Source organism: Ammospiza nelsoni, chromosome Z, assembly GCF_027579445.1.
Source record: "Ammospiza nelsoni isolate bAmmNel1 chromosome Z, bAmmNel1.pri, whole genome shotgun sequence".
Taxonomy (NCBI): domain Eukaryota; kingdom Metazoa; phylum Chordata; class Aves; order Passeriformes; family Passerellidae; genus Ammospiza; species Ammospiza nelsoni.
In genome coordinates, this window is record NC_080669.1 from 11,295,264 (window position 1) to 11,318,062 (window position 22,799).

Here is a 22,799-nt window from a genome sequence, read left to right on the forward strand (position 1 = left end):
GTGGCTGTGGTATGTGTTCTAAGGGCTCTGGACTCAATTAAACATTTCTCTTGAGGTTTCCTGTGTTTGTACCCTTTATGTTGGGCAGGCTACCTCATCTATGTTGAGGTACAGAGGACACAACTCCCCAGTAGCTACCTTCTTCTGAAACACCTTAATCCTGTATTATTCTATGCAATGCATGATATCACGCGCACCGTGGCTAAACTGTACTTGGGTCAACTCGTGTAGATTGTTGTTATCACTTCAGCCTGTATTTCCTCTGTTCCACTCGCTAGGTATATGAGTGACTAGCTGGAGTACTATCTGGGGCTCTGTGTGTGTGCATCCTAGAACAGCTAGCTGCTCTCATCTACTCTGCCTTCTTGGCTGTCTCCCTGATCTTCCATTCCCCCTGGCCTGACTGAACACGTGGCCTAAAAGCTGTAAAGTTTGTTCTTTAATTCTACCTAGTAAGCAAAAGCCCAATTAATATGCTGTAATTGAAGTTAGTTAAGTGAAACTGCTTATTTTCTGCAGGGAGGATGAGGAGAACAAAAAGCACTGGGTGCAAACTGAACTACAAGACATTTTGTGTAAACATAAGCCTTTTTTACTGAAAAGGTGATAAAACACCAAAAGCCCAGAGAGGCTGTAGTGCCTTGGTCCTTGTAGATACTCAAAATCCGACTAGGCATAGTCCTGAGTAATCTGCTGTAGATGACCCTGCATGAGCAGGACAGCCAGACTGCCAGCCTCAGCTCATCTCTTGTGCTGTCACACTTTCACAACAAGGCACAGGTTCATTCAAAAACACTCACACTCACATAGAAATATTTTCTAAAAATTTGACACAGCCTCTCTGGAAATGGGGTCTCATAAAGTAAATATTTCCTGGGCTTGTCAATATAGAGGGAAATATGTGACTCAACCCAATACTGACAAAATTTAAACTGCTGTCTGACTAACCAGCAGTCACCTACGAGACTAGGAGAACTGCTACATATTCCCTACTTAAGAATATGTTATTAACTGCATTAAATGAATGAGATAATCTCCATCACTCATCTTTACTGATTTTTATGCGTTTAATTACAGTTAACTCTTTTCAAGAAGGTTCTTTCCCTGTGACTAAATCTGGAGGATAAAATTAAACATCAGCACACTCAGTGACAGAACTCCCCCCAACTTAATTTGAGTCAGGATTCTTTGCATGTTTGACATACTGCCAGCTTTTAAAAGTCTTTTTTAACAGTGTATTACTTGGAAAAAATTCATGAGGAATGTGGATTTTGGTAAAGTGTGATGAGTATTTTAGTTACAGTGAAAAAAAAGTTTAAAACTCTGAAATCAGTGCAGAAATCCAGTTTTATTTCAGTTTTCTTCTTCATTAGCTACACAGAATACTTTAGAAACTGGACATTAGCTGAATTAAGTATGATTAGTCTTCCTTAACATCAAATCTCTGTGGAATCAGTTTTGAAAATCATCATGCATGAAGCATTTCTCTGCTCCTATTTAAAACAGGATCTGACAAATTAAATTGTAAAAAAAAAAGGTAAAAAAATGCACAAAACTATCAAGATGGCCTAAAGCATTAAAACCTAAAAGACTTAATTAAAAAAAAAAGGCACTGCTGTTAGTTGTATCTACTGTACTACCCAGAGGTACAAGTGACTGGAAGCTTAGAAGTTTATATAGTTACTAATTACATTGAAAGCATACATCCCCATAGGTTTATTGAGAAGAATCAGATGATGTTTAAAAACTCTATTTCTGATATTCTCAGCGTGATAACCAAGGTGGAGCTTAAAAGGCGCTATAATTAGACAACCAGCTACTTAATTCTAACAGGAGCCTAAGAAAAGGCATCTAACCTCTGAAGCAGGTTATGGCACCAGTTAGCTTAGTGTCCCATAATTGGCATTTGCTCGAGGAAACTGTGTGTGGTCTGGAGGGTGCCCTAGAGTACTCCGATGTACAAGTAATGAAATGGATCTGGCTGTCAGCCTTAGCCATGCAAGTCTTCTGTCCCTGGTTAAACATTCAGCAGGTCTTACGCAAATGCTGATGCTTCTCAGTTGTTCTCCTGCGGCACTCCTGTAGCCTAAAAGGAAAGAGGAGAAGTTGTTGCTTTAAGGAAAGAAACTGTCACTGTCTATTTCATGGTCTCGTTGTGTACCTTTGTTCTCAGAGTAGCTCCTAAAAATACCCGGAGTGTATGTTTTCAGTGCTCCTTGACAGAGTTTTGTAGAAGGCACTATGTGCCTGAAAAAGTCACCCTGTCTATTGGCTCTGGGTGACCACGAGTAAGCTCATGGCAGAAGGGACTGCTGAGGACTGCTTCCTACTTCAGACTATCTTGTCTCCCCGATAGCCTGCTCTACTTCATTTTGACAGAAACTGCTGGAATGTCCAGCTTGGAAGACAGGCTGCAAACAGATACTGCCTCCCCCTGCAAAATTCCTGGCAGAAGAAACTGGTGTGCTGTGACACCCAACACAAAATCACATTTCTGTCAGTGGACTTTCCTATCAGTATTCTCATGTTTTGTAAATTATACAGTTACTCCAATGGGCAAGTCCTTTGACACACATACTATTTTTTTTATTAAGCCCATATAACTTACTGTGTGTTTCCTGGAGAGTTAGTTAATTAAGAATTCATCATGGCCAGAGGCCAGAAATCACAAGGTATTTACATGTGTCTTTAATCCACAAAATTAAGACATTAATTTTAGATAAAATCTAAAAATTTTAAAATTTTATCTACAATAATTAAGACAAAGAGGAAGAACTGAATGTGCTTTTGTTCAGCCAATCTTCTCACTCATAAAAGACAAACAAATTACATTACTCTCTTGATATTTATAACTTATAGATCTCTGCCTCCCTGGGTCCTTCTGTGATCTGGTAAACAGAAGAAAGTTTGCTTTTTCAGTCTGTTCTCCAGAAACCAAGTCACTGAGACCAGAAGGTTTTTGTAGCATGAAGTCATTTAGGCAGCTGAGTGGTCCAGACTTTCTACCACCTTCTTGTTTAATGAAATTCCATTTAGAGGAATTCATGAAAGAGACCCGACGATTAAGATTTAGCTCTTTCCTGTAAGCCAGATCCACTGCCCCATAAATGGTGAAAACACTGCCAGATGGTTACAGATCAGAGCAGTGAAACACTCCAAGCCAAAATACCTAGTCTCACATACTATCTTAGGTACTAAATATTCAATAAAGAATTAAAAGAAAAAGAAAGAAAACAGACACTGAATCCTTGCATTAATTTTGTTCAGAATTCTTCCATGTTAATTACCCTTTAAAATCTGAACTATAAATTCAAATTTATTTCTCAAGGACTTTTCAAACTTGGGAAGGCTAAAATTTCTGTTTCAGCTGTTTGGTAATGTGGCAGGCTTCAGAGAAATAATTTACATGGTAATTGACAACTATAAAAAAATTTAAATTGATCTGACTAAGGACTCACTCTAGGAAACTCCTGAGCACTGAATTTCTAGCTTCAAGGAAAATGAAAGTGTTCAGTATCAAACAAAACTAAACAGTGTTTGAACATCTGTGGCTGAACATCGAGAATCAGTCTTTTCTCCACAGGTAAGTAGTTATTTTTCCCAATGCATGGAATAGTGCTGAAAGTCTGTTAATGTCTCCCACATGTTCCAGCTTGGTTGCTCCAAAAATGGTCTTAAGATTTCTTTCCTATCCAAATAAAATCACCCATTGCCCAAGAATGCAGACAACAGACAACTGGCCTACTCTTCCTCTCAGAGCATGTCTTACTCTGTGAATATTGTGATTATGAAGAACTGAATTGATTAAAGAAGTATTTACAGTAAGCTACAAGGTTTAAAACTTCTTGAAATGTGATCCCTTTTGGCAGGAGAGTTTAGGCAGGAAACATCACACCTGACTAATGCTGGCCAAAACAATGTGCTACTTCACACTTTCCATGGGCTAGGTTGTATTTACCATCATTTGTGGCCTGAAGGTGCTTAACTAGTAGCAGATGTCTCACTAATCCTCTCTGCTCAGAAGGAGAGGAAAGCAACAAAACAGGGAACTCCACATAAGGGAAGTGCAACTTGACCAATCAAAGAGTACTTGAAAACAGGTTTTATCTGATCCAAGAGGGGAAGGCCCAGGAAGGGCAGAGGTGCTGACCCTCCTGCATGTCCCGGGGCAGGGTCACCGCAGCCTGTGCAGGCCGCAGGGCAGCCCCTTGTACCCAACCCCACAGCGCCCAGGGCTGGGTGAGGAGCCCCTCATCTTGTACTTACGCAGACAGTCCTTTCTCCAAACTGGCTGTAGAAGGTCATCGTGACTTTGTGCTTGTGCCCAGTCCTCTGATCAAAGGTGTTGCAGGTGTCGAAGGGTGGGCTGTACAAATGCAGGCTGACAGCAGGCTCTGTGTGGCTTATGTTCTCCACACGGTGCAGGCCAATGGAGTCTACACCAGCAAAGGCACAAAATGGCAAAAAGAAGGTGTGTTAGCAGGAAGATCCAATGAGATCTCAATTGCCTAGAAAAAATACTTTTTAAACTGTAATTCATGAGCAAATAGGCATGGCCACACTTTTATGGGCAACAAGTAATTCAGTACAGGGAATTTGACTGGTGTTCTCTAGCACAGATTTCTAAACACACTGGTAATTCAAAATGTGTTATTGCCTTTCACAGTTCATGTAATTTCTAGATTATCTGCCACAGGATAAAGGCCAACAGAAATTCCAAGAAAATTAAGGAAGACCGTATTGTAAATATTTTTCTAGCTCTCATTCCCAAAGGATTTCAAGCTCATTTATTTTCCTAGGAGACCTGTTGCTCTACATGCTTCAGAAGCAGGAAGAGGGCAAAAGCTTTTGTACTTCTTTACAAGTAACAAGGATATCAGTCACATAGAAAGTCAGCTACGTGCATTTGGGGCATGGACTTATGGGCAGACATATGGTATCTTCTACTGCAGGCATCTGTTTCCTAATGAATCCTTCCAGTTTATTGGTTTGGAGAACACATTTTTCATTTGCTTTCGCTTTCCTATAAAGCAACTAATCAATAGTGACTGACACAATTCCAATCATGACTGAATAGTAAGCATAATCAAGCTGTTACAGAAAAATGTCAGGTATGAAGAATCACATCCATGAAACAAACCATGTCCATTCTACACTAAAATGGAGGTTTTGAGTTACTTAAGAGAGACCTTGAATTTAATTTATGACTCTGCTGTAAAAACATAAAATAATGAATTTATGATCCTGCTGTAAAAACAGCTCAGGCCTTTGAACTTGAATTTGTTATATAATACCTGGACGTGTATTGTGCAACATAGCCATGGTACTCTGAGAGTCATGAGTACACTCTTAAGTCTGATTGGAAGCCCAAAGTGTTGTTAACATACTTTGTCTAAATAAAGGATGTAGCAGTTGGGGGAAAGTCCTAAATCTTTGCTCATCTAATGGAGAACTCAAATAAACAGGGTTTAGTTGTTTCTGACCCTTATGTACAAGAGCAACCAAGAAGCACACAGTAGAATCATGAAGGCACTTGCTATCAATGTAATTATGGCAATCAGCACACTGTCAGTGTTTTCCTTCTGCTTGTTTAACATGTTCCTTTTAAACCAAAACATCTGTTATGAAACATGGCAGAGATCCAAACAGCCTCAGAGAACTGGATACCAAATTAGTTTTAAACAACTGAGGAAGCTTTGGGTAAGATGCACACAGACTGCAGTTGTTTGCATTGGAAAGGACTGCATATGTAGGGAGACCTGATTGAGGTGGAGAACCCATGTCCCTGGCACAGGAGCAGCTGCAGATGTGTCAAGCCATTTCCTGCCCTATCAATTCAGTGCTTTCATTTAGCACGGCACAGCTTCAACAGAGGGCTGCAGAACACCAGTCTTTCTCCTCAGTGCCCTCACCCTGGCTAAGTTCCTAACCCAACATGAGTCTCCCTCTAGCTGGGAAGTTCCCAAGGTCAGCCCCTCTAGGTGTGCTCTCCAGTGCTTTACCCATGACATGTAAAGCAGATGACCTGCTTGTCTGCTGCTTCACCTTTGTTCTGTTGAACTCAAAGTGGTCCAGCACAATGTGCAGGGTCTTTCATAGCACCAGCACACATTACATCCAGATTGCAACTCCAGGATGGTCTCCAGCAAAGCAGGAGGTGGTAATAGTTACAAGTACATGTGATGACGGCATGGATTTAGATACTTAAAGACCCTTACTGATGGAATCTTAGTCATTCGCAACATTGTGGTTTTTTTTTTTTTTGTAGATTGGAAATTTCAGTTTTGCTCACACTGCCCTTCAGCACTACAGCCTTTTGTTGATTTGAACAAGAAGTAGCACTGTCACAGGTTTCTGTTCCTAGCTGGTCAATTTATTTCATAGACAGTTTCTACAGTTTCACCATAAATTTTCCATGACTGAGTAAAAGGATTACTTCTTTGAGAACAAAAAAAAAAAAAAAAAAAAAAAAAAAAAAAGCAAGGTGATCAAGCTTGCTTCTCTTATTTCTTAAAAAAATGCTATACAAGTTTATATTTACAAGCAATTACACATAATCATCAGGGGCACAATACTAAAGACTGTTTGGACTAGAGGAGATACCCAGTATACTATTATTATTATTGCTACAAGCAATTGCTACAATGTTTTAAGAGTGAGTGAAAAGCACATTTTTGATGCAGTTGTTTATTTTACTGAATCTAAATACAGGCTTGTGCAGAGTCTAAAGAGTCACATTCTTAAACTGTACATAGAGCCATAGGTATTATACTGTTAAATGTAGGAGACAAAAGCAGATGAACTCTTCCGTTCGGAATAAGACTCATGACAGATAATTGTCAAAACAAGCTTAATATCTTACCATTAATGTAGGCACATTGATTTTCCCTCAAAACTCGTTCTGATTTCTTAGTCATTTCACCATTTCCTTTTTTCTCAGGCCATTCAAACAGAGTCTCCTTTAGATTTCCCTGGAGGATCTTCATAAAGCAGTGTGAGTCAGTGTGATCATGGATACTGCTATATATGTAAAAAGAATAACCAAACTCAGTGTGATACGCACATTTTATTTCAGAGCAAGACAGACAACATAGCATATTGTATGAGGACAAAACCTTAGAATGAAATTCCATTCCACAAGGGACGTGCATTAAGGGATGTCTACTTACACTGCTGCTATGGTAATATATTGAACTAAGTTCATATACAGCAGGATTTGGAGAAAAGTCAGATATTGGTCAGCCTATGACTTCAATATAGAGAACCACAAAGAAAGTCTGGAGAAAGGAGTAGGGCTGAAAATTTCTCCAGAATGCAAAAACTCTTCTGGGCCAAGAAACAAAACAATGCTTCTACCATGATCCCAGGAAAAGGCTGACATGAACTTGCAAGTATACCTGATCTCTGCAAATCCACCATGCTGACTTCCAAAATATGAAGAAATGAGCTAATGCTGCTTAATTTCTATAGCCCCTTTACTGCTGGGATTCACATGCATTGTTGAAAAAAAATGCCATACTTCTCACTCTGAGAGTACTAAATGCAACCAGTGATACTAAGCTGTTAATGTCACTGGCATTTTCATGTTAAAACTCAACAGAATCTGGTAGGATTTGTTTGCTTTCTTGATCTCTCTTCTTGCTCTGAAGCATGTTTTATTTGCCACATTTGGAGATTACATATGGGTTAGATATTTAGTTTAGTATAGTTAGTTTAGTTTATTTTTCTTTTAGTGCAGGAGTAACTGTTATAGAAGTAAACAGGATTAGACAAAGGGAGAGCTCTCCACTCATTGGGACAAAAGAGAAGAGGGAATTTGACCCTCTGAAGTACAGCGCTAATAAGTTTCAATCAAAAACCTGGTACTTGTACATTACTGTTTCTATTCAGCAAAAATTAGGATTTCTTGCAAACTGAGATGCTGAGAGAGGAGGGCTTGCTTCAGGCACAGAACACTTCACAAATGCCACTTTGTCATGGTCCTTCCAAATAACATGAGAAAATCTGACCTTCTTCTTGCAGGAAGCAAAACTAGCTTGTCTCAGTCTAGCTGTAACAAATGCCCATCCAACTTGAACACAGTTTAACATAAATTACAGGCTGTGTGGGAATAGCCTAGGAGGAGTAGAGGTGGTGAGCTCAGTTTCTGTATTGTTCTGAGTTTCATATTATGGCATCCTCTAAAGAATGCCGTACATGATCAATTGCAACAAACAAAAAAAACAAAAAACCCTGTTCCAACATCTCCTTAGCTTTTCTATTTAGATTTGAGAATATTCAGTCCAAAACCTGCATATTTGCTATTCAATTTTTTGCTTCAGCCCACAGTGAAAGACCTTCCAAGAGACAGATCCTGCCCTGACATAGTGTAGGACAACACAACCAAGTGTACAGTCTATGCACATGACTTGGGAGGCCACATCAGCATTATGATCCATTTTGAGGGAAGAGATGAGATGCACAAACCTAGAGAAAGCCAAACAGTTCTGGAAAGGGGCTCCTTCCTCCCCATTGGTAGTCCTAATCAAAATCTACTTTTCTCATCTTGCCACAAGGCAGATTTAAAAACCCTGAAAGAATGAAGACTATTTAAACTGCACCTAGTCCTGCTTTTGAGGTCAGGTCTTATATGGGTCTGTTGAATGGGACAGGTTGAGCAGGGTCATATCTCTGGGACTAAAAACAGTAGAGAAGCTTAGCTTTTGTAGAAAAACAAAGCATTTTTGAAAGAGTGCTTTACAAATGGCCATGGACTACAAACTTGCAAAAGTTACAGCAGGTATTCAGGACTGCTATACTAATACAAGCTCTGCACTGCTTACTTCCCAGACACCTTCTGATAGCTCCCATAGGACTTATTTATGTTTCCTCTATTTTGTATGACAAAGATACAAAAGATGTGGGGAATTTATATGTTTGCTAAAATCATAGTTTTTAAATACAAACCTGCCATGACCTTCACCCCAGCACAAGATCATCAAGTTGAACTTTCCATTTCCATTGTCCACAAGATTTCTTGTGTACCTGAAATACAAAATGTTTGCTCTTAACTGTACTAATATGTCTATAAAAGAGAAAATTATACAAACATCTTTATGGAAGAAGGTTGTGACATACAAAAACTATTTTTCTTCTGTTTTCTTGAAATGTAAGTTTTACTTAGAAAAAATGAAATTGCATTTATAAGTTTGGCATTTTTTGGTAAGAAATATTTTTCTGGGAAGGAAAAGGAATATCTAATATTTTGAATACTATTTCTTTTGAATTACATAGATGATTGGAGTTTGGGAACTGTGAGTCAGACTAGAGTGGTAGACAGGATCAAATCAAAATGGTTATTGAATGAAGTCACTTCAGCAGCTGGCTTATAATTAGAAACAGAGGACTGCAACGAAACAAGAAAAATACATAGTTACATTCTTCTGCAGCTCCTTTTCTGATATTCTTGGCTTTCCTTCTCTTACACAGAACTCATTTGTACAAAGCCAAAATAACAAAGAATGAAGATGCCAGACTTCCTGCACATGGTCCTCCCACTCTGTTCCTGAAAGTTCCATGTCTTGTGTTATAGCATTTTTGTGTGGATAAAGCACCTGTGAGGGACGTTTTGCCAGCATCTACTTCTAAACAAAGTTTATTAGAGCAAAATTTCTTTTCAATTAACATCTTGTGTTTGTTTCCTTTTACTCTCCTTTAAGTTTCCCCTGAACTCTGATCACCTTGTTCAATTGAAAAGTTCATTAGAGAAGGGATTTGGATTTTGCTCCAGCTTCCCATAGAGTGACCCTTCTGATCTGGGTCTGATGCTATGGTACAAGTAGCTCAGTGAGAGATCTTCAGATTTAATTTTAGCAGTAGCCATGAGTATTTGCACTTTGCCAAGTAAAGAAAATATTTATGCCTACCATGGTATGCCTCAGTCTCACCTGAAAAATGCAAGCAAGGGCACACAGAAAGTGCATTGATGTCAGTTGAATACTTTCAAATTAGTATCCCCATAAGTCCACTCTATTTCTCTATTTTACTCAAGAAAGGATGCTCATAAAGAACTACTTTCAAAGGAAACATCTATATCTACACACTGCCTCTCACTGCATCCACAATGTGTACATATATTACGTAGACTTATTTCTCCTATGATGTCAGAAAACAATTAATCAATGCTGGCATTTGACAAGACTTCTCAAGCACTGTTATTTCTGTACAGGTCTGGCTGGACAAAAATAAATGTATAAATACCAAATAATAAATAAATATGTAAATAAAAGGTTGCCACAACCAATGTTAACACACTTTGTTTTCCTGATTCTTAGTTTCCTATGTTCTGTTACAAATGTCATTATTTGTTCCAAATGGAATACAGTCACAGAGAGGTGAAAGGAGGCTAAAAAAGTCAAGCTAGAATGATGCTGTCACAATGCCACAGTTAACAAGAAGTTTTGAAGTTTGAGGTGTTTGAGTGGGGTTTTGTTTCTATGTTTGTATTTTAAAGAAAACACTCGAATAAAATGCATTTATCTTGAAATTTAAAACAGCGAAGCCAACAGCGGCAGAGATAAATCAGTCGCTGGCAGAGCAAGAGGAGTTAGAACCCCAACAGGTATTTTCCTTCCAGCCGCTGAGCAGCAGCAGAAAGCCTCGATCTGCCCTGCCCCGGGGCAGCTCCGGCCCGCCGACACGGCAGGGCGCGCAGAAGGCACCGGCTCGGCCACGGACCCCGAGCGCGCCGTGAGTGCTGGTCCCTCTGCGCGTCCCCCGCGCTTCTCCCGGGCTCCTTCTCCCCACCTTGTGGTTTATCGCTTATTTCGGGGTCTGCGGCACGCCGCTGTGTCTCCCCGGGCCATCGCGGCCCCCTGCCCGGAGCGGGAGCGGCCGGGGGCCGGGTGCGGGGCCGCCGCCCGCCCGAGCCGCGGGGCCGCCATTGGCCGCGGCCGCTCCGCCCGCTCCCCGCCCCCGGCCCCGCCGCGACCCCCGCCCCGCGGCCTCTGCCCCGTGGCCCCTCGGCGCCGCCGGAGGAGCTGTCGGCCGGCTCCAGGCGGAGGCGGGAGGGGCTCGCCCGGCGTCCCTGCTGATCCCGGTCCCCGTCCGCCGCTCTGCCTCGCCGCGGCCGCCGCTTGCGCGGCCGGGGGCTCCCTGCTCCGGGGTGTTCTCTACCTGTACTGGTCGAACTTGGCGTACTGCAGCCACTCCTCGGGGTTGCTCTCGTACGACTCCATCAGCGCCTGGACCTCGTCCACGCTGACTTTATCCTCGGCGAATATCTGATGGAGGATACGGATCAGCTCCTCCAGGCTCCGCGCCTTCCAGGTCTCCGTCTGCACCGGCTGCTCCATCATCGCCGGTCGCTCCCGTGCCGCCTCCAGCCGCTGCCGCGGGCCGGCCCCCGCCGCCTGCCTTTATGCGCCGGGAGGCACGGCGGGAGCTCACCACCGCCCCGGCGGGCGGGCCCGCGGACAGCTGCCCGTCCCCGTCCCCGGGAGCGCGGCCACCGACCCTGGCGGGCGGGAGCAGCCGGAGGCGGCTGCAGAGGCTCCTCCACCGCCCGCTGCTGCTGCTCCGCCGGAGCCCGGGCGAGGCGGGGAAGGTCGGGCCGGCGGGGGTCTGGCGCTCCCGTATCCCGGCGGGGAAATAGGAGAAGTGGCTATTGCTGCCGGGCGGAAAGCATCTCTCTCCCTCTGTCGGGGAGTGCGCTCTGCCGCTGCCTCCGTTACTCACACGTTGGTTTGAAAAAATACATCTAAAAGCTCTACTGAAAGCAAAACAAGACACACAGCTATTTCAAGCACACAGAAGATTGCTGCTGGAGATTGCTTACAGACAGCCTGCCCATTGATAGTGCTGTTTCTTGAAAGCCAGTGCACTCTGCAGGAACAATTAGGGCTGCCGTAACCATTAGCACTCAGAATGACACCCAGAAACAGTGAATGGGACAAAACAGACTGTGCTAAAACAACAGACCGTCCTCACGCTCCTCAGTCTATCCAATCTATATACTGGCACCAGAACAAGTAGATACTACACCAGCCGTCTTCCTTCCACTTCAGCTGTTAATGAAATCTCTTATTAGTCTGTTATTAGTTGTAATTAATCTGTTATTAGTTTTAAGAGCTGTTATTAGTCATGAATTCTGGCAAAGGAATTCACTATACACCATAGAACACTATTTGAAGAAAATCCATCTATTCTTTGTTAAAGAGAAAAAAGGTTCAGCTCTTCAGGTCTGCCTTATGATATGGCTCTGGAAGTAAGCAGACTGGTGGTGTGGGCTGCTGTAGCTCTGAGGCTCAAAGGTGCTCACAACATTGGCAGCTTGCAGTTTCCCTTACAGACAGTTTACCTTAAGGGATTTTTAGCACACCTGCATTCTCTTCCCTCTCCCTGACCTGTACATGAAAGTACAGGCATGACAAAAAGAAGTGCCATTAATAAAGTAAATATAGCTTGAGAGGCTGAATGAATTTCTGACTTCTCTGCAGTAGGGAATACTTTCCCAGTTTTAAATAGAGCTGGAATCTAGCAAACTGGAATTAAACACAGATCAGTGTACTGAACAGGTACATTTTTAGGCATTTTTAGCCAGAACCTCTCCTGGCATATCGAAAGCAGACCCTGCTTTAACAGTATTTTGTAAATTATTGTTGGTATGTGTGTGAGAGAAAGAGAGAGAAAACTGCAATAATTTCAAGATTTTTTTAAGGTCTGAGAGAACCTAAGACTATCCCAAATCTCTTAAACACAACTCTTGTGCTGATCTCAGCAGCCATGTCCACTCTTCTGGGCCAAATGCAGGTAATGAACAAGCATATCACTTCCCTAGGTAACTTTTTCAAATTCACAATTAAGAATGAGTCTTATTTCTTAACAAAATTTGTCTTTGTTCAATGTCAGCTCTTGGTTGGTGCTCTCCAAGGATTAGACGGACAAGTAGCACATTTTTCAGTACACCTCAGAAGTCTCATACAGCACCATTAAAACTGCTGTAGGTTACAGAGTTAGAATTAGTGTGAAATACCCTTTTATTTCAAAGGCAGAATTCACATTCTTTTGGCAGCTGCTGGAAGCACTGCCCAAAGGAATAGAACATCTCTCAAGAATAAAATGTAAGAATCACAATTATGGGTTCTGAAATGCAGCATGAGGTAACTTTTCAAGTATTTTTTGTCTTATTCTGATATTCACAGGATCTGACAGAAACTAATTTCCAGCAGCTATATTTCTCTGTTTATTTGTACACTTGTGCTTGGAGGTATTTTCCCTGGTATTTAAATCCAGGGGAAAAATAGTTATGCCACTGCCGTTAATCCCTAACACTTCAGTACTTTGATTCCTTTGCCACAAAGTTGATGAGGTCATTAGTTAAATACTGCTAGTAAAAGAACATTTTATACCTCCCTCTATTACAAGTAAGGGATCAGGCTGGATCTACCTACTGCAGTTTACAACTGCTGCAGTTTATTATAGTTTATATAGTTATACTTTTTATTTGCTTCTATTCAAAAGTGTTTACAGCTTTTAATTTGGAATTGTTCAACCTACTTTTTGATCTCCAAAACATCAGTTGATTACTTGACTGACTGAACACCATTAGGAACAATATTTATGTCTCTCCAACTTGTGCTTTTGCTTATGCCCTATTAACAGAAATGGCACAAGGGTCTGAGCACATACAGCAGTTAACTGTCACTGAATATTCAATATAAAAAAGAGAACACTGAAATCCACACAGCAAAAGAACTGTATTTACATTCTCAGTTGTGATTCTGCATAAGGAGACTGCAGGACTTTATGCATTTTTATTGCTGGAAATCATACACCTGAAGAAATGAACTATTATATGTATTTCTCAAGTATCCTATTAAAAACTTGTCTTGGAGAATAGGTGTTTGGACTTTAACCACAAAACCTTTGCTCTATGTACAAATGCTGAAGCACTCTGCTATTACCCAAAAGACAGGTATAAGAAAATCAAGCAATCGTTTGACGTGACATCTAACTCCAGGAGACACTTACTAGCTGAAGTGGTCAGTCACTTACTGGCACATCATCTCCTACTGGGGTGCAGCTCACAAGGTTTCTCTCATGCTTTACTGAGGAAAATCTTCAAGTCAGATCAATGGAATTATCAAACTGCAGCATTAGACACTTTGCACCATGTACTAAGCCTGCAAATGTAGCTTGTGACTGTACTTTATTTTATATCTTGTAACTCCAAATAAAAATTGTGAGCTAGTTGAAAGTGGGATCCAAGATGTCTAAATGACCAGACTCTTGCGGCAAACAGCTATGCTGTGTCTCTTTGGTCTGTTAGCCTGGCCAGGCAATAGCACTTCAACACCCTCATGGGTACTTACACCTCCTCTTTCAGCTGAAATTACTTCCACCCCTTTTACTAAGTCACCTCTTTGTTAAGTCTCTGTTCACCTAAGTTTCTGATGTTTGTAGAGGGTTCTAAAGAGAAAACCTGGATCAGCAATTGTAGTGCAAGATTTGGGGCTACATGACTCAATGTAGTCATGAATCAATGTATCAGTGCAGCTGTCCGTCAGTTGTATAAAGTGAGATTGATCACTCAGTATGCAGCTGATCTTTGATGAAAAACTGCTGCATGCACAGCAATTCTCAAAAAAAGCTTGAGAGCAATTGCATCAAATATCATGCAGTTAAACACCATCTTCAGGCTAAAAACATGAAGTAAAACACGAGTGAAATGAGGATGCCACAAACAAAATCATGTAATTCACTGAAAAAACCAGCAACTACTAAAGGGCATGGGCTCTGCTGAAGGTAAAAGCAAACTCCAAACAATGCACTGAAGAGCTGTGTGGCATTAAACCTCACACCACAGAAGGGACTCTTGGAAGAATCAGTCTGATCCACTTTTGGTGGGGAATGCATATGCTATAAATAAAATACAAAATATTGACATTTTTCTCTGCAAGAAAGAGACTTAAATAAATTTGTGGTCTTTTAAAATTTATGATATTTACATGAGAAAGCCAAAGTACTGGCTAGCCTCCACATTAGGAACATTGCTGTGCACTTTTATGTGGAGATCTTTTTTCTTTCTTTGAGGGTTCCCATTAAGAGCTCTTTAGGGTTATTAGTTCTGTTACCAAACAGAATTCAAGGGAAACATCTTTATCTGCTTTAAATCATATACTGATATTTGCAATTGGAACATGTTGATTCAAACCTTTTTTTTAAGGTTAGGCCCTCAATGCAATTATATTTTAATGGCACATAGTGTCAGTCTAATTGATATATACACATTGTATAAATAATTTCCATGTGGAATCATTCCATAAGAAGATACAGAGCAAGGATTCCAAGAGTCGTGTACTTTAAAAAAAAATTATTAAGTAATGTTCATCATCTACTTTTAATAAAGTAAGGTATGATGGTACCAAGACATATAGCTAGTACCTTGCCACCATCTACATTCTCATATTTAACAAAAAATGTTGCTGATTGTGGCTATTGGTAGGCATTTAGGGCCTATCAATTTAGTCATTTAGAGACAATTGCATGGAGCGAACGCAGAGGAATAATTTTTTAAAAATTCCTAGATTGTTCTTGAAGTTTGAAGAGGGACCATGTTTTTTGTCCCAAAGTTTAATTCTTCTTATTGCACATACAAGGGATGAAATCTCACCTGAAATTTCACCTGTGTACTGAGCAACAAGTATCCCAAGGACTGATCCCTGGCACCATCACTCATTGATGAAATCTGTTCTGTGCAAGGGCCAGCTTGCACAGAACAGATTTCATCAATGTTATTTACCTCCTGAACTCTGTAACAGGCCGATCACATCCCGTGTGCCCACCAAAAATGGTACCTTGCCAGTTCCTGAATTGAGCACAGGCCAAAACCTGCGCCAGCAAGTGTTCTAACAACCAACTGTACAGATGACTGGGCTACAGTGTCCCAGAAAATTTCCTGGCACTAACAAGTCTAGTGACATAGATGTAGTGTGACAGGCTTAACATTAAGCCTTTAACATACTCATTTTGGTCTCAGTCAAAAATGTGATTCAACCTTTTTTGACCACCTATTTCAGGAAGAAACAATCTCTAAATGAGCTTTTGTCGCTCTAATTCTGACTAAAAGAGGCATCTGACATCTCACGACGTTATTGCTATTAAAGCAAGAGCAAAGTGTGGGGTTTTGTGACGTTTAGCTTTGGAAGCATATTAAACATGGTACTAACAAAGCTGAAACGTGGTCTTTGCAAACAAGAAATGCATTTTACAGGTTTTCTTGTCAAACGTTTTTCTTCTCATGAAAACCTTTTATTTTTTTAATGCACATTGAATTTTATACAAGCTTGTAATAGTCACAGTCCTCATGAAAAACTCCAGAGTTAAAGGAATTTTTTCTCCCCCTTTTTTTTTCTAACCCTCAAGATCAAGATGTTGTAGTAAGATAATGTCTTGAATAACATTTGTATAATATCTCTGAATAACCGAGACTTCAGGGTAGTCAAGAGCAACGTAAGCTAAAAAGCTGTACAAACAAGCAGAATTTGATTTGCAAAATGAGAATGAACAGTGACAATCGGTAAATAGAAGCTGCTTTGGCATTAGAAGGAGTTGGAAAAATGGATGTGTGGATTTCCAGCCCCCTCACCATGACTTTACTGTGTATCAGTATATTCAGGTTTGAGTTGTGGGGATAGTTAACACCGACACATCTTCTGTTAAGATCTAAGCAGTAGTTTTCTGAGACTTTAAAGTCCTGGAAATGATGACATCTGCTCAGTATGCTCACAGGAGGCACAACTGTGTATTTTATAATTTCACTCTTGATGTAACCTAAGTTTCATTTAGCTTCTTCAGGTTTCCATGTGCATTTAAGACTAGTTCAAACTACAAATTAGAAATCTATCATTAAAGCTAGTCTCTAAACCATTATAATAATTAATAAAAATAGTGTCTCACAGTGTGAAGGGTTGGCATCTGGTGAGTATTAACTTGAAACAGGGTAAATGAATTTTGCATAGAATTACTTTTTAGTATCAGGATGTTGTGAAGTATTAGGTCTTTCATAAAAACAGTGTAGTAACTTCCCTTTCCAATACTTATTTCTGTCTTTAAAAATTATTTATTGATTTTTTTTCAATTTGTTTTTTTCTGTTAATTCAGCAGTTACATTAAATCAAGTGAATTAAATTACATTACAAATATTGGCAGTTTAGTATAGTAGCATATCGGTTGAGCACAAAACTCTGAGTAAATCTAGACTTTAATTTTTTGCTTTGTACAACTCTCACTGATCTGTCCAAGAGACAGTCTTTACTTTCATGCCCTTTTTCTCCCACTCTAGCAACTGAAGTCACTTAAATGACACCAAATGCAAAGAACACAGTTCATGTTCTACCTGGGCTTCTTATGTTTCCAATTTACTGGAAATATTCTTTTCAAAGAGAAAAGCATATCAGGACAATTTATGATTTTAGAAGCTATAACTGTCCCTTTTTAAAATAGGAGATTCAACATGTCTCTTGCAAGTTCTAAAAGCAATGTACTGGGAAGCACTTACTTGTTTACTTGACACATAATTTACTTGAAATGTTTGCAGTATGGTTTGTTACTTAAGAATACGAGCAAGGAAAGTTTTCTGCCACCTAAAATCACACCTCAGCTCCAGACAGAGTCCATGGTCCACAAAGAGCTACCAGAGGTAAGTACTGACCACCTCCCTGATGCAAGGTACAAACCCAAAGGGAAAATGTCAAAAAGGAGGACTCTCTCTGTAAAGAAGGTACGGAAGTTACATGGGGGAATTAGCAGAACTGGAGCTGGCAGTCAATAAAAGGAACAGAATAAAGACAGCCGCTTAGGAGCACTGAGAAAACAGAAAGCAAGGGCTGGATCAGTAAGTACTCGCTGTATACTGGTAAACTAGACCCCAAGAAAAAATTACTTGGGGTTGGAAAGAAATTAAGAGCAGAAAAATGCTGAAGCAACCAGCAAAAAGCAAGTACTGTTCAGGGAACAAGTTGAATCTTAGATAAATGAGTAATTCAAAGCTTCATGATTCATTTATCCAGGTCCAAAAATGCATGTGGTAAAGGAGGAAATCCAGACAATTACTATGGGTTTTACAATATTGGATTATCACATTTTGAGGAATTGAGGCAAACGATTTTTTATTCAACTTCAGAGGATAAAAATTATTTATAAATTCAGCATAAATGACAACCTTCTATAATTAGTTGGCAGACACAATGCCCTATAGTTCTTCAAGATCTCAATGTCTTTTGACTTTTTAAAAGCAAAACACAACGCCCCCAGTACACACACACATCAACCTTCTTGCATCACTTCTTAAGAGCACATTTGCAGTTTATCAGTAGTTTCATTTGTTAAGTTCAAGTGAGGTGAAAGGCACCAATAGAACACTCTTTAAAGAGAACCAGACTAGTAGCTTATCTTAGGTAAACATACTGTCACACGGGAGAACAAACTACTTATATTTGTAAGGCCAGCATGTGGACATACTATGAAAAAGATTGAAAAAGAGCCCTAGATAAAACTATGCAAATACCTTTGTCCTTGTGTACCCTCTAGTGGCTGTCGAGGTTATGCTGGCGTCACAGTAACTAAGCAGGCAATGTCCTCAACCAGACAGAATCAGAGTGCTTCCCTCTGCAACAGCTCTTTTAAAGAGATGGAGATTCAGGAGATCAGGGTTCTGAGCAGGCAAAAGTATGGATATTTGAAGTTTAAAGTTTACAACAAATTCTGCCTTGTTAGTTTAATGAAGTGAACTCAAGTTTTCCACTTAAAAAGTGCCAAGATACATCAAGCAACACATACAGCAAGCATTCAGAGCATGTGCCTGTGTAACAGCAGCATACGTGCACGCTGCACGCAAACTGTGGCAATGTCAGTAAGTTAAGCTGGGTATTACTCTTCCAGGTGGAAAAAAATCCAATACACAGGCTGCAGAGACTACATAAGAGCCACTTTTATATGAAATAGCAGTTCCAGACTACAGTAAAAACATTATTTAAACTAGAAATGGCTGTTTTGTCTGTATGTGCTGAAGAACTGGATTACATCAGGGACAAAAACTGTTATCCAGTATAAGAACATTCTCCAAGCAAAAAACTAACATTTAATTTGGTTCAGCTTAAACAAACACATAAGACTGTACAACAGACACTTCAAATAAACCCACTAAAAATCTCCACCCTCACACCCAAACTCCCCAATAAATAAAAGCAAAGGTCAGCACCCTAGCCAAGGTACAAAGTCCTCTCAATAATGGAAAAAACCTCACGTCAATTCTCACAGCTATGATTTAGCAAAGAATATAAATTGCATGCTATTGTTTAGTGGACCACACAGCTGGTAAAACATGAAAATTAACAACAGTTAAAAAGAGAATATATAGAGGTTTTAGCAGCTCATATCTACTTTCTCAAGAACTCCAGGTGCAACATGCAGCTACGTCATTCAGCTAAAGATGCAAGTCATTAAGCAGTGTAAGAAAAAACAGCTTGAGAGCTGCTGAAGTGTTGAGCCTTCAACAAATCATTAAAAAATTTGTGCAGGAGGGAAGCATTGTGAGGCCTCTCATAATGTGCCATCCTAAATTAGGTACTCAACTTACCAACAGGATGAAGGCAAAGGGTGGAGTAATTAAACTAGATAACAACGCCTATATATTACAAGAAAAAAAATCAAAATACTGTCTTGAAATAATATGAGATAATGCACATTCAAGATGAAGATTTCACAAAGAACAGGATGCACACCACAGATGTACAACACATAAGAAGTAAACTGAATCCCAGGCTACATGTACAACAGACATTACTTTTAATAAAAAGGTTCTCTTATCTTCAGTACAACATATGGACAGAGGTGTCCAGTCAGTCCTGCAAACAACTGAAAGTTTCCCTTCAGATACAGCAATTAAGTATTCAGCAACAAGAATGCTGGCTCTACTGTACATGGCAAGTGCAGGTGTTTTTTCTGTATCCCACATGTACATCAGAAAAAAAGCCATGTGATCGTATAGCCTAACCAGGTCCTTGCTTACTCATCTGCACCATGTGTTCATAGGCAGCAATGCAAAAATCCCTCTTTCTGTGTGTTTACAGCTTGAGTTTAAGTTAGTCCTTTCTCCGTTTTTGAAGAGAAAACCTGAACAACTGTGTGGCCAGTCATTCATCCCCATGCCTGAGTTTTGCAATAATGTAGTACAAGCTTGCCATCACTTCCAAAACACTGCAAGAAAAACAAAAAAACAATAGCTGTTACAATTACTCATGGGCTAGCATACACATGAAGCAAAACAAAAAGTCTTCCCATCAGATAAACATGTCATGGAATATTGTCATGAGAAAGCTCCCCATTACAGTGAGAGGCATGGAAACACACTGCACATGAAGGAATGCATTTCCAGAGACTGCATGAAGTCACATCTCTTTGGACCCCGTTCACACAGAGCAGTAAACATCAATTACACTACAATTAAATGCAAGCTATTACTGCTAGGGGCAGTGAGAGATTTCAAGGGCCCGAGGCGTGCAGGCAAATCCTGCTAAATGCATTTGGAAAGGATATTCAGGATGAAAGTTACCTCATAGAGGGTCCCCACTTCCTGGTCTGGAGACGGAGCAAAAGACTGGTTTACGTATATGAACTGCAAGAAAATGAGGGAGAAGAGATGGAGATAGCACAGGATCCCACTGGGAACAGAGAAGTATCATTCTGCAGTCAAAAGTTCTGCTATTAATCTTTAAGCATATAACAGAATACGACCAGTTACTATCATTTTCACTTCAGTGTGGAGGAGCAACAGGACTATGAGGAGTCCCCTCTATCTGACCAGCCGACCAAGCCAAAGTAAACGTGCTGACTTCCTCTTCCTGCAAGCTGACCCATTACTCTCCCATACAGCTGCACAAAGGGTTCAGCTCTTGCTCTTATTTCAGCCCAAACCACTCACTCACTATTCCATATTTGCTCAATTAGAATGGCCAACACAGAAATAAGAAACATCTTGTTCTATTTTCAAGTCATCCTTCTAACTTCCTGCTCCAATAAATACATTTACATGTATAGGAGCTAATCTCAATGACAAAGAGGGCCTTGTGATCTGCTGTGTGGGGCAACAGTGGACACTGGGGTATCATGTGCTATTTCCTAATAAAAGATATAAAATTCCTAGGGCTTTGTTCTTGAAGCATAGCCTTAGGCTTCAGCCACACAGGAAGGCTACGTGCTCCTGGGTTTTTGTGTGCTGAGGTAATAAGATGATAGTCACGGACTCCAACTGTTGAGAATGTCCTTGGTCAACATCATACTTATCACTCTTCTTTGAAATATTAAACTATGGAAAAGCAGATCCCTCATGATTTCCAAGTGAATCAGAAGGCCAGTGCATTTATGCCTATATACTTAAATAAGATCTTCCAAACAAAGAATAGAATGAATTCGGCTACACTTTAGTTGACTACTTTAATGAGGCTAGCTTTAACTGCGTATCTTCAATAAAAACTTTGGACTGTACTGAGAGTTCACTGCAGAAAAACAAAATCAGTGCAACTGTATTTCCAGCTCTTCCAGTATTATTGTGAGGCCACTTTGGCTAGTCACTTCCGCAGGAAGGAATCCATAAATAACACTGGCAATCTGCTGCCCAAGGACAAACACTTCCCAACTCCCCATTTTGAGAGCAAAATCACTCCTATGACAGTAGCTGAACTATTTTAGATGTGAGTTCTGAAGGAAACAGACACTCAGATTCAGGAAGCTGATCCCAAAAACCTCTGGACTGCTTCTCCAATACTCTGTCTCTATACCTAGTTCCACCAGGTACACGGTGCCTAGCAATGTTTCCCTGGGACACACGGCTGTCCAGCGTGCACACAGCTCTGCCTGACAGACACCGAGAAATACAGACACTGCAAAAAGCCCAAAGGCCAGGGCCGAGCACACCCACACTGTGCTGTACATACCCACAGCGTACTGCACACACCCACAGCTCGCTCTATATTACATCCTAACTCTACTTGGAACAGTTCTCTCGGTGCTGCTACTCCAGGTTTCCTGCAGGCAGCTGTAGCCTAGATTCCAACAGTGTCTTTGCAGGTTTGACAACGCGGGCCCTGCGCACTCAGCCCCGCCCAGTGCCCGCCCGTACCAGCTGCTCGGACGCCATCAGCTTGAGGAACTTCTTGATGAAGTCCACGAGGCCCTGGATGGTCCGGGTCCGCTCCACCGCCCACTTCTTGGTCCTCATGATGGGGGTGTCGCCCACGGCCTTCAGCAGCACGTCAACTGCGGGGAGCGCCCGCCGCGTCACAGCGGGCCCGTCCCCCGCCGCTCATAGGCCCGCGCCGCCCGCCCGCGCCGCCCATTGGCCGCCACACCTGCCCGTCAGCGCGCCCGCCCGACCCCGCGAAAGCCTCCCACCCCATTACTTTTCTTTTTCGCGTCGCCCGCGGGCTCTTCGGTGCCCGGCGACCCGGCCGGGGGTGGGCCCGGTTCGCCGGGCCCCGCCGCGGTCCCGCCCTCCGGGGCCTCCTCCCCGCCGTCGCTCCGGCTGCCGCTCTGCGCTGCGGCGGGCGGCGGCTGCTCCTCGGGCTCCGCCATGATGCCGCTGGTGCGCGGGCGGCGGGAAGTGACGCCACCCAGGGGCGGCCTCAGCTCCGCGAGGCGTTTTGTCCCTCGTGGGACGCCGTCTTTCCCGTCACGTGACACGCCAGGAGAGTCGCGTGCGACGCCAGTCGTCCCGCCGGCAGCGGCCGCGCCCCGCCGGTCACGTGGTGCGCGCGCCCCGC

At 41.6% G+C, this 22,799-nt stretch overlaps 2 protein-coding genes across 2 annotated transcripts; both read right to left on the reverse strand.

Moving 5' to 3' along the window:
- Positions 1-1,329: 1,329 nt before the first annotated feature.
- On the reverse strand, positions 1,330-11,384 carry CDO1 (cysteine dioxygenase type 1). Its single transcript, XM_059492941.1, has 5 exons — positions 11,155-11,384; positions 8,947-9,024; positions 6,863-7,020; positions 4,267-4,436; positions 1,330-2,086 (listed from the first exon to the last, which is right to left on the reverse strand). Exons 1-5 carry the CDS (start codon positions 11,334-11,336, stop codon positions 2,057-2,059), a joined length of 618 nt encoding a protein of 205 aa, XP_059348924.1. The 5' UTR covers positions 11,337-11,384; the 3' UTR covers positions 1,330-2,056.
- Positions 11,385-17,078: 5,694 nt separating this feature from the next.
- On the reverse strand, positions 17,079-22,639 carry ATG12 (autophagy related 12). The gene is made up of 4 exons (XM_059492826.1): positions 22,440-22,639; positions 22,160-22,296; positions 20,594-20,656; positions 17,079-20,238 (listed from the first exon to the last, which is right to left on the reverse strand). The coding sequence occupies exons 1-4, from the start codon at positions 22,609-22,611 to the stop codon at positions 20,179-20,181; spliced, it is 432 nt and encodes a 143-aa protein (XP_059348809.1). The 5' UTR covers positions 22,612-22,639; the 3' UTR covers positions 17,079-20,178.
- Between the last annotated feature and the right edge of the window lie 160 nt (positions 22,640-22,799).